General features: G+C 36.4%; 1 protein-coding gene across 1 annotated transcript in view; it reads right to left on the bottom strand.

Moving 5' to 3' along the window:
* The window catches only part of LOC133521256 (CUB and sushi domain-containing protein 1), a 145,094-nt gene that overhangs the window by 15,254 nt on the left and 117,154 nt on the right, over nt 1–12,686 (bottom strand). The window contains exons 9-10 of the mRNA XM_061856155.1: nt 10,385–10,561; nt 1,469–1,767 (exon numbers count right to left, since the gene is read on the bottom strand). Of these exons, the coding sequence (XP_061712139.1) occupies nt 1,469–1,767; nt 10,385–10,561 (476 nt within the window). The remainder of the gene's footprint in view (nt 1–1,468; nt 1,768–10,384; nt 10,562–12,686) is intronic.

Raw genomic sequence — 12,686 nt, 5'->3', positions numbered from 1 at the left:
AATCAGTTGTGTCCGCGGGCGAATGTTAATGTTAATAGCTAAGTGTAGAGTCAAATTTGATCCGACATGTCTGTCCAGTCTAGCTAATTCCAACCATACATTACCCAGACAAATCTGCCAGAGATCTGACGGATAAATTTATTACAGCCATCCGTCCGATAAACATTATACTTGAGAGCTTAAGCAAAGCTACATACATAAATTTTTCCTACTACCTAGCGAAAACCACACAGACAAAATTGAATGAGAGTCGTATTTGAAAATCAATATAGTAAAATAATCAATAAATGAAATACAGATCGAGTAGCGTACGATATTACCGACGGCGAGTTTTTTTTTTTCTGCATAAATTTCAACAGTTCAATTTGTCTAGCGATCGCCTATGTTTATGTCAAAAAATCGTACGCAAACCTGGTATGTAAATAGGCCTTAAGCCTGCTTAATATGGTAAGGTAACAGAACTTGAATCCTATCAAATGGAATTAACCTCAACCTCGAACGAACGATTTTTGAACTGCGTCGGCCATTGCGAGGTTTGGACAGAATTACGATGCAAACTCGGATGTAAGGAGAGCCTTTAAGGGCGGTTTATTATATTAATAACGCCATGAAAGGGTAGTTGATTTAATTCATTCATCTTTGATAGATTTTTACAATATGCAGGATGAGTATGAGCTCATAATCGAATTATATAGCGGTCGTTACGGTTATGGACACGGATAGGCGGAATTAAGCCAATACACTAGCATAAGGTCTCAGTCCCCGTCTAATTGTGTCAAATAAATAAATATTATAGGACATTATTACACAAATTGACTAAGTCCCACAGTAAGCTCAATAAGGCTTGAGTTGAGGGTACTTAGACAACGATATATATAATATATAAATATTTATAAATACTTAAATACATAAAAAACACCCATGACTCAGGAACAAATATCCATGCTCATCACACGAATAAAAGCCCTTACCCGGATTTGAACCCGGGACCAGCGGCTTCATAGGCAGGGTCACTACCCACTAGGCCAGATCGGTCGTCGAAGGTGTTAGGACTTGGAGATCGCGAGTCACTTTATTAAAGTCGCGTTCTGGTTCCACGGGCTTAGATTACCACGGAAAAAGTGAGAAATTAACCATGATATGTAAATCAGTGGCATTCTCATCGGCAACTACCTACCAATGATTTTAAACCGTTCAGTGCTAAGGGACTAACATGACAATATTTCTTTTTTCCTAAGGGGCCTAACCAAGATGTCATCGACAAACGCCAAATAAATGCTACGAAAAGACACTTGATTTTTTTCCATACATTATTTAAATTAAAGTACGGATAGGTCCACAGAGACCACCAACTGTTTGAAAGTAAATTCCTATGAGAAATGAAATCCTCAAAGGGTTGTTCCGTTTATAATCGCGGACCAATTCAGATCCTTTCATGGACTGCTTTGATCATTTATACTGTACTCACCGGCTGCCCAAACAGTATGAATCCATTCTGACAGCTGTATGTCGCAAGCGAGCCCGCCTTGTGTCCCCCGACCGTCACTACAGCCCCAGACACGGGCGGGGGTTCTGGGCACCAGTCGAACAGGCATTTCGGGGCGGATCCTGTCCACAGGCCTTCATCGCCGCAGACCCTTTCCACGTCTCCGACGAGAGTATAGTTCTCGCGGCAGGAGTAGGTGGCGCGCGCGCCGTGCGTGGTCCGTTCGTCAGTAAGCGTAACTTCGCCATCTTGGATTGAAGGTAGCCCGCCGCAGTTCACGTCTGAAACCAAAAATAAACTATGAAATCGCATCAGGAAAAAGTATAACGAATGTGACATGCGCTAAATAACTGGATTTGGGGGAAACAGGAATTGACATTATGAAATGTTGTAAATGGTTTTTTACGTGTTTCTAAGCGAACTTGTCTCTCCTCCTCTGTTTTTTGCAGATTTATAACAAATAATGTAAGTATATGTACGGTCACGCTCCGATATTGTTGAGCCATTTAGGGTTCTAGCTAAATTGGTTATTCAATACTTACGATATGGAATGTTCAATTTAGCTGGAATCCTAAATGGCTGAACAATCAAGGAGCGTGACTGTACATGCAAACTAGTTGGTAGCTTGACAATATGTTCTCTAAGATGCTCACTGAGGAGTACGAGTACCTATATTGGAGCGCCTAAGTTATTCACAAACATCTTTATAAGACCTCTATTTTTAAGGGGATAAAGTGCTTTGTTGTGTTCAGATATTTTTAAACACCTTGGCAGCTTCGATTTATCAAATGGTGACTGTACCTACGACTCGTTTCTGTAAAATTATATTGTTTCTATACATACATATATTTCAATTTGGATTCCACTTAAGCCTAATAAACATTTTTTTTAAGTTACATATTTCCTTAACTTTTTAATTCTCTGAACTGAATGTTGCTGCGTTGGTTTTCCAAGTACATAGTTAATTTACACAAGCTCATAAACTTGTGTGTATTTTTGTGTGCATTTTTTGTTTTTATAAATCCAATATTCCTAAAAATATTTGGCTGTACTTTGATTTGACTGAGAATGGATTCGTGAAATAAAAAAACAACAAATATGTTTGTGGCAACTGGCATTTTTGATTCCAGGATATCCGATATACTCGACTTCCAATTCCATGCGGATGTATAACAAAAAAAAACACGTCAATTGCGAGTTCGTTTACTTCGCGCACCAAGGGTTCCGTACAAACTTTCAATTTTCTCATGTACTTAACTATAATCACGAAAGACTTTTGACCAGAAGTATACTAAGCATATTTGTGTACAGCGCCATCTATGGGCAAATTGGTTTGGTTTTTGGTTTTACAATGATAATTCTTTATCATTTGAACCGATTTCAATATTCTTTGTTTTTATTTGAAAAAAGGTGTCTTCAGTGTAATCTCATAGGAATTTCAAGTATAATAAACATCCGCAAAACGGATTGAATTGTAAATTAAATTATAAAAGGGTTTTTGTTAACTAAAAAAACGTTATAAAAGATAGAGGTCTGATTTTATTTTTCCTGTAATTTTTATGATAATGTTATTATTATGTAAAATATTCATAAATTTTCATTGAAAAACTTCGGAGATAAGAGGGGGGCAGGGGGGGGGGAAGGTATTTTATTTTCATATTTTCATTCATAAGTCATTTTTTATTCTATATGAAAAAATAAAATAAAAAATCGTTTTGTAATGTTCATTTCAGCTCTTTCAAATGATACCCCACTTGACCTAGTAACTAGACTGAATTTTTGCCCCCTGTTTATATTGGGCATTTTCCATAATTAATATAAACAAAATAAAAAAAAATACACTTCCAATAAAGAATAACGGATTAGCGTTGTTCATTACTATTCCAAATTTCAAATCGATAGCTTAAGTACTTCTCGAAATATTTAGCAATGTGACAGCAGACAGAAAGACCGAGTCCGTACCATAAGGGTTTCTTTTGTACCTTTCTGGTACGGAACCCTAAAAAATGACTGGTGAAAAACGAAACTCAATCTGATGGACTAGGCAGTATCTGATATTTTTTACGCTAAATAAAGAGAGAGCATAATAAAGAGTTTTTGAGTTCATTATTAAAATTACATTATATTTTAAAATTAAATTATATACATTACATAAAATCAGAAATATAATTGCTAAGTTGTGGAGTGTTATCCATGTATCTCATTTATAAATAAAATATCAAACAAATATCAAACATTTATTCAGCAAATAGGCCACAGGGGCACTTTTACATGTCCATATCATGTATAACAAAAAAAATATAATGTCCATAGTGTCGCGTAGTACTCATAGTAAAAGCTTTTCTTAGTTTAAGGCTATGTCGATCTATGTAAGATTGTCCCCAGATTGTCTGTGTAAAATTTTAGCCGAGGTATACAACAGCTGAATTATGTACGTAACATCGTATTCATACTTTTTAAGAGATATTAAAATTTCTCAATTCGATGTAGATGATTTTTTTATTTACTGTTACCTATTTCAAAACTTCGTAATTTCTCAAGCAATTTGGAAATTCATTTTATTGTTAGAAACTATATCCTCGTGCCGCCCACCATTTAAAATTATAGCTGTATTTTCATTGAATTGTATCTCATTTGTACCAAAATTTCACAAGACAAAAGAAATGCTAATATGTTTGTTTTAATAATGGTTGAAATTCCACTGAAGATTCCAAAAAGACATCATGAAGAAACGGTGAGATTAGTTTAAGAAGAAGAAGAACAGGACCTCCAAGGAGGGAGTACCTCGAATCATTAACCGATTTAAATCGTTTTTTAATAAGACTCCGATAACTTCCGTCAGAGGAGCAGCGGATAAATTAAAAATATCAAAACCGTCCGACGCCAGATTGAAAGAGAAACGATCTAGATTTAAAAGCATACAGGTATGCACCAAACTGCTTCTAGACATATAAAGGACAAAGAGGAACGTGCCAAAAGAGAGTCGAAAAGTTTATAAAAGTTATCTGGCGAACAATACTCAACGATTTATTGAGGATTGTTGTACCTATATGTTCCGGCAAACCCCATCAATGATGTTCAGCCTCATCATTCATTAATTACCATTTAGTCATATAGATGTGACTTAGGACCAAAAAATTGTATGATAAGCCAATTTTTTTAAGAAACATTTTATATGGCCAAGGAGTGGCTGCAAAATCGTGAAAACCCGTAATGTAACGGGCCGCGAATAAACTAAGAAAATATTTTTTTAAGATGTTGTGGGGGCAAAATCGGTTTCAACCTAATAATTGTATTAACTTCCTTACAGCTATATGTTTATTTATTTAATCTTTATAGCACAAAAGAAAACCTTATAGTATAAAAAGCTGACTTAATGCCATGAGGCATTCTCTACCAGTCAACCTTTAGGCAAAGCAGAGATTGTAGGCGGTGCTACTTAACAACATCAACCAAATATAATACAATAACATACCATACATACTTAATACAAACATTTTATATGGCCAAATAATAAATAAAAATTGTTATAAGTAATATAAGTATGTATAACTTATATTACTTATAACAATGTTTACCTTACATTACATATTTTGAAAATAAAGTGTCTTTACTTCTGGGACAGTCCAGTACTACCTATCGGAATGGTACAGGTATTCTTCCCTTTCCGATTTCTACATTACGATTCCGATAGTACTAGTATCTACTCATAACAAAAGCCTTACTGAGATGTGAGACAAGGTCGTTCTAAATAAAATGGTCCTAATAATTATGTATTTATTATCTTCAAAGTCAGTCGGCACCAGCTTCACAGAAAAGGCTTTTCATCGCAAGAAACTAATTAACCAGACGTTTCTTTCAAGTATTTTCAATTGCTTTACGCCTTTGAGGAAACGCATTTCTTTAATTAAATGCAATCTGAATGGCAAACAGTTATTCCTCAACATTACACATTTTATATCAAGTCCAGTCACGAGAAGAAAGTTCTGAAATATATCTATACACGCCCTTAATTGTAAAGGCGATTGAGTGCTTTTGAGCACTTTGCCGCTTTGATATATCTGACGGCGACTATATATACCTTGTTAGGTATTATATATTGACAATAAAAACTATAAAAATATTTTTCCCAATTCAGTTCTTTGTGGTCCTATAAATTTCTGTATAACTGTAATTAGTAATTCCGTATAATTTCCGTTAACATTAGCCCCTTTCTAAAGAGACAGAGACAGTTTGTGTATCATCTAAGACATATTCATGCTTCAAATTTGACAGCGACTAAAAATGTAAAAGTAGGCAGCTCCAGCTCAATTCATAGTATTTTTAAACACGATCGGTACAGTGACACATGTCATCTCAATACAATTTCTAACCTTTGCAAAATTTCGCAAAATTGTATTAGGTGACTCTTCTTCTTCCTCGCGTTGTCTCGGCATTTTGTATTAATTAATTAACTGAATTTTATTAGGATGACATGTTTGAAAAATACGAAAGGGACCCACTGATTACCTGTTCACCGGACGATATCGGCCTGTCAGTTATTCACAAAAACTGACAATCGCGAATAACTGACAGGCCGATATCGTCCGGCGAACTGGTAATCAGTGGGTCTCTTTATAGCTGTATAGCTTTGGTGTGGTTGCCAAAAGTTGACGTTTAACAATCAGCTACCACAAAATATCGCCGTCCAGTGCCGTTTACTTGAACTGACAAATCTCGGGCACGATATTTTTGTATTCGACTTTACATCTCGTCTGCATTCATATCTCTTTGTTTATAGCATTAACTTTTTTATTTAAAGCGTTTCCGAGAATGCACTGGATGTAATTAATTCATAGGAAAATTCTATTGTTTGGTTCAAATAAGAACTATAAATACAATTTGATGCCCCGAGTTTTAGTTTGATTTTTCGCTAAAAAGTATTAGTAAATAAAAGGCTTGTTTACTAATATTTGTTGCGTAGATTTTTGACCATAAAAATAACAAACAGACTGCCGCAAAACAAATCAATGGGAAACCAACTCGCTGAAAATAATCCCTGCCAATAATTAAACTCAGTTATCTAACGCTCAGTTTAGGGGCAAGTGATGGGGCAGTTTTGATAATCTGTAAGTCTAAGATGGTCGGCCCTTTATCATTTGTCACCATACCTGTCCCGTTCTAATAAGTATGTAAGTGCGAAAGTGACGGGCATAGTGATAAGTGATAAAAATGGAACCATGATGCCGCCGCTGAATCGATATAAAAATGTAGTTGATTTACTCATTCAATAACATATCAAAATATTAGAAGACATGAAAATGGTTTTATAATTTTAAAGAAAAAATACTGCTTCTTTGTTCACAAAATTATAAAAACTTAAACTATTCGTTTTAATAAAACGGGACTTAATCGTGTACTAAATAATCAATTACTAAATTAGGCACCTACCTAGTAAGTCGTCTCTGTACTATTCAATAATTGTCGCCCTCCTATCCGATCAAATAGATGCCATAAATGAGTTATCAAGAGCATTCACAATAGAAGAATTTTATTTTGACAAAAACTCTTTATAAGTAAATATGAATCGACTAATAACGTGAAGCAACATCACAATTTTAGCTTGCACCCAAACTGAGCGTTAGATAACGGGGTTTACTGCGAGTAATAATAAAATTACAATTGTGAAAGTAAGTCTCTCTGTTAGGTACCTCTTCGTGCTTAAACGCTGAACCGATTTAGATTTAATTGGTTTGGACATAGAGGCCTAAGGAAGGACATAGGATAGTTTTGATAAATCATCATGATCATCGTCATCATCTATATCATCCGACGAAGACGAAGTCGCCGTACTGAACCGGAGTATAGAACACGTATTTAAACATACAAATAGTAAAAAAAAAAATCTTTTTTGCTTGCATTTTGCCTAAGGAAGGATAAGGACCTTTTCTACTAAGCTAAGTAGCTAATAAAATTAAGAGGCTGTCAATACCTAAAGCGCGCACACTGTCTATTTGTATCGGAGTAAATGAGATAGCACTGTCGCATGTTACTGGGCCTGGGCAAGGGAATAATAAGAAAAATATTTAAATAAAAAAAGTGGATTATTAGTGTAATATTTTACTCAACCACGGTTTAGATATAAATGTTTTGAAATTGTGATTTTAATTGCAGACCCATAAGTCAAAACAATAAAGACATAAAACCGTTTAATTGTGAATTTAAGACCAATCTTTGCAATTATTTTCTATCGAGCCGATTTCGTTCAATCATGTATCGAGTACAACCACGGTCTTTAAAATATAATTAATATGAACATATATTTTTCTTACTTGTATAAAACAAATAGTCTTTCTTAAAAAACTGTTTAAGTAACATCAATTTCAAGGACATTGGGTGTTGACAGCCTCTTAAGGAATTATAGAAGTACACGCATAGGTATCCCCATAGTTTACTAATATGCAGAAAAAAGTTATTCAAGATGAAATGATGGTACAATCTAATTTCTAAATAAGTAGAAAAAAACAACAATCAACGAGGGGAGTGAACAGGAATCAAGTGCAGTCGCGTACCTGGGAAGGACGAAACTCTAACTATCACTTTTTATATATGCATCATTTTGACGATCGGTCTGGCCAAGTGGGTGGTGACCCTGCCTATGAAGCCAATGGTTCGAATCCCGGTAAACGTATTTATTTGTATGATGAACACAGATATTTGCTCCTGAGTCATGGATGTTTTCTATATATATGTATTTATCTATATACGTATGTATATTGTCGGCTAGTATCCATGGTACAAGCTTTGCTTAGTTTGGGGCAAGTCGATCTGTGTAAAAAAAGGTAAAAAAATCAACGACAACTACTACTAAGTGTTCTAATACTTGTATATTAATAAAATGAACAAGGTAAGCATCTTCGTGAAGGCCTGACGGAGGAAAGATACCTAAGTAAATGCTCTTTAATACAGAGGAGTTTAGTCTGTTCCTCTTGTGCATGTACGTGGAACTTTGAATACGGTTGAATTTCGAATTTGCAGTTCACATTGCTTTATGTCAGAATGGAAATTGATTATTCGAGCTCAGTGCAGCGAAACGCCGTGGTACCTTGTTGCCGGTGCCGTTTACTTCACTAATAACAAAATTGCTGAGGTCTCTCTTACCTGGAAACAAAGCTATCACAATCAACTAAAATCTAATCGAAATTGGAATTACAGATACAAAGTAAAAGTCACTAGGTAATTTTCTACATTCTTAAGGTCAGTTGCACCAATTCGTTAAAGCGTTAGCAAAATTTTATTAAATAGGAAGTTCACTACTGAGTGACGTTGTTCAGCCCGCCCCTTAAAGGTCTCAAATAACATCATCATCATCATGATGATAATCATAACATCATCATTTTGTATTCTTTTCTTTTACAGCTTTTTATTAAGACTATAGTCTAGAGAGGCTTGAATTGAGGATTTTTTCATTCTTGCCCGTTATGGGGTTAATAGTGTTTGGTGCTCCTGGCAATTAGATTTCTTCTAATGTACAGGTCGATTCACAAGAGCTGGCACGAATGGAATGAGTTAGTGAAATAATATATCTATGTGTGTATCACACTAACTAATAAAATGTTGGCTCTGACTGTAATACCGATACAGTATGGCTAAATTGGTCGGCTCTTTATCATTTGTCATCGTACAGGTACGAGCAGGAACGTGACATGTCACGTTCTAACAAGTATGTATGAAAGCGAGAAAGTGACAGACATAGTGTCAAGTGATAAAAATGGAACCATGCTGCCACCACAGGCGTCACTCATACAATAAAAGTTACGTTCATTCCATTCGTGCCAGCTTTCGTGAGTTAAAATATAACTTCGCACCGATTTTACCGACGGACTATTAAGCTACGCGAGCCATGCAAATAATCCGTGCATGCAACATATGCAAAAATCATGAATATTTTACGCCTTGCTTACACCCTAGTAAATACTTCAGTAATTATTAGTCAGGCCAAGCTAACAATGCTCAAAAAAAATTATAGAGGGAAATGCTTGAAACACAATTTTCGACTTCGTAACTTTGTTTAAAAAGTCCAAATAAAGTTATGGAGTCAAAAATTGTATTGCATGTTACGCTACCTAATGACAAACATATAAAATAATTATCAGCAATTTCACCATTGTCATGTACATATAAGATGTAAAAGTCTACGGAAAAATCACGACTTTAAGTACGACTAAATGGGCAGAGTCGGTGAGCATTTCACATTTCTACGGCCGCAAGCCGGTCGGCTCCTCGCGGACGCGACCGGCTCCGGATGGACGTCATGGCTTCTGTCATACATATAATATATGGGTAGGTACATTGAAAACGCGCTCCGGCACGGCCCAGTTCCAGCCAGTCGGTGGGAATCGTATATTAGCTTGATAATTTTATTGATAGCTATAATAGATGTGGTCACTGGTTTGTCAAACGTCTACATTTGACAACCAGAGTTACCGCATAATGTATTGAATTTCTGATATGCCGTCGAAATTACCAAAATTGTTAAATTTCCACATGGATAATTTTCGAGAACTTATCACATTTTTGTACGGGTATCAAAAATGTCCATTTCCAAAATTAAAGTTTTCTTTGTTTCCTCCCTGTAAAATACTTCAGAAATATCCGGGAATTTTTCTAGCATTTTGTAAATTTTCCGCAACTTGCACATCTGTATACGGAACGTCAAATGCGAAGCAAGAATTAGTCTAAGACTTTTCACATTGTACTCTGGCAAACCCACTTTGTCAGTAGAATAAGGCGCAAATTTCAAATTTTCTATGGACCACAACCCTTCGCGCCCACATTTTAAAATTTGCCGCCTTTTCTACTGACGGGAATGATTTGCACGACTATACAATCACAGATTTGATTCGGAGTAATACTTACATTTACAATTCGGAGCTGCACCCGACCAGAATCCGTCCTTCTTGCACTCCCTAGTCTTGTCTCCCACCAGCATGTGGCCCTCAGGGCAGCGATACGCGATGGAGGCGCCCACCTTATAGCTGTCTCCCTCTATCGTGGTGTTCAGCAGCTTGTCCGGGCTGCCGCAAGACGGAGGCACTGGAAAAACGGTTACGTTTAAAATTTCGAACTCGCTTTCGCTATTTGAAATCGCATGCTGAACATAATTAAAATGAATTTAAACCTAAAAATAAAGCGGCACTTTCGCTGACGCCGCAAAATTTCGAACAAAAAGGTTACATTTATAACAACGGTTTCTGATTGATAAACTAATAGACATACCAAGTAGAATTAGAATTAATAACGACACTTTTATTACCAGCTTCACTAAGTATAAAAATTACGCTGATAGGCCCGATCAAAAATCATATGGCACTCAAATTTATTGGATATACGAGTAGATAGTACTCGTAATTAAAAAAGCAAACAACAGCGCCTGAGTGAAAATTGGAGAATACTCAAATAAACCTAACTAAATGAGTTAAATACCTAATATTTTATACTCGAAACTTACAAAAACAATAGGCTTTTATTTAAATTGTGTTTATTCGCTTAGCAAGTGCAAGTACTTATAGAGAAACCATATTATTACCATAACAAGCATGTTGTTACAAAGATGTGCTCCATTTAGATGTATTCGCTTTGCATACAATTATTCGTTACCAACAACAGAAAACCGATGATGAGGCTTTCTCGAGTGCAGCCTACAATCGGTATTGGATATGATCACATCAGTATAGCGCGGCAAGGACTGACAGATGAGCATCGCGGCAATGGCGGCCGTAGGGGAGTTTCCCAAGTTATGTCTGTTTTTATTGTATTAAATCCTCTATTTGATGATGATTGGTGTATTTAGTTTAACACAACTAACTAAAATAAGTAAAGAAGACTAACTAGCACTACATAGAAACAACTAGTAACTCAGGAGCTATAATATTAGTGATGATAAATAAATGCCCTTACCGGGATTCGAACCCGGGACCTCCGGCTGCGTAGGGTCTCTACCGCTAGACTAGGAGGTAGATTTTATCATTTACAATATTAGTCATCATCAGCCTCGCGCTGTTCCGGCATTTTGTCACGGCTCATGGTAGCCTGGGGTCCGCCTGGCAACTAATACAGAAAATTGGCGTAGGCACTAGTTTTTACGAAAGCGACTGCCATCTGACCTTCCCCCAGAAGGTAGGTAAACTAGGCCTTTTAGCGATTAGTCCGGTTTCCTCACGATGTTTTCCTGCACCGAAAAGCGACTGGTAAATTCAAATGATGTTTCGTACATAAGTTCCGTAAAACTTATTGGTACGAGCCGGGGTTTGAACCCGCGACCTCCGGATTGCAAATCGCACGCTCTTACCGCTAGGCCACCAACGCTCTATTTACAATTAGTATCGACCGAATAATATGTGACAGTGCACATCAAAAGGGACCTTATAGCTGTCGGCGCTTATGTCATTATTAGCGGCGCGCCAATACTAACGCGGCACTACGCGACGTAAGCGCCGACCGCCATAAAGTCCCTTTTGATATGGACTCTCACACATGGATGCAAGACTTAGCCCAATTTACACGGCGCGTGAACTTGCATGCAATATTCGATACGTTATCCCAACAGAGTCCAGAGTATGTACAATGAATTCAGTCGTTAGACCAAATACCAATGTAACAAATTTCGCATGCAAGTATTTGATCCGTCTAAATACGGCCTTATTTACCCACGTTCAAGTGGCATCTTGAAGACGCAGGCATCTCACAAAGTGATGTAATAGATAGCAAATACTACCGCTTCGAAGAATATGAGAGCTGAGACCAAAGGGTTACACATTTTATAATTGTATAATTAAGTATCTACGATCAAAGAGCTCTTAGCAAACAAGGTAATTTCTAAAGAAAAAGTGTTCTTGATGTAGATGTTTTATTAGGTCTCTATTAGAGTTTTATATATGCACAGATCGAAAAATTTCAAAACTGCCTGTCAAATATCAAAAATGCGACGAAAATCGGAATGATGTCCAGTGTCGAAGTATTAAATGTAAAACAAATATGATTGAGTAAATTGTTTGCTTTTGTAACATTATATTCCAAAATATCTACCGTTTCTCCTGAATATAACTTTTTATGTTTTCCAGTCAGCTAACTACGTTTTGGTACATTAAGCCGGCGGTCGCTGTGAAGCTCAAAAGTGGTCACGTTTTTTCATTTGTAGTCTGCCTCGTTAACACTCATG

Source organism: Cydia pomonella, chromosome 1 (genome assembly GCF_033807575.1).
Source record: "Cydia pomonella isolate Wapato2018A chromosome 1, ilCydPomo1, whole genome shotgun sequence".
NCBI lineage: Eukaryota > Metazoa > Arthropoda > Insecta > Lepidoptera > Tortricidae > Cydia > Cydia pomonella.
Note: the sequence above shows the minus strand (reverse complement) of the source record. Positions and strands in the feature narration are given on the sequence as shown.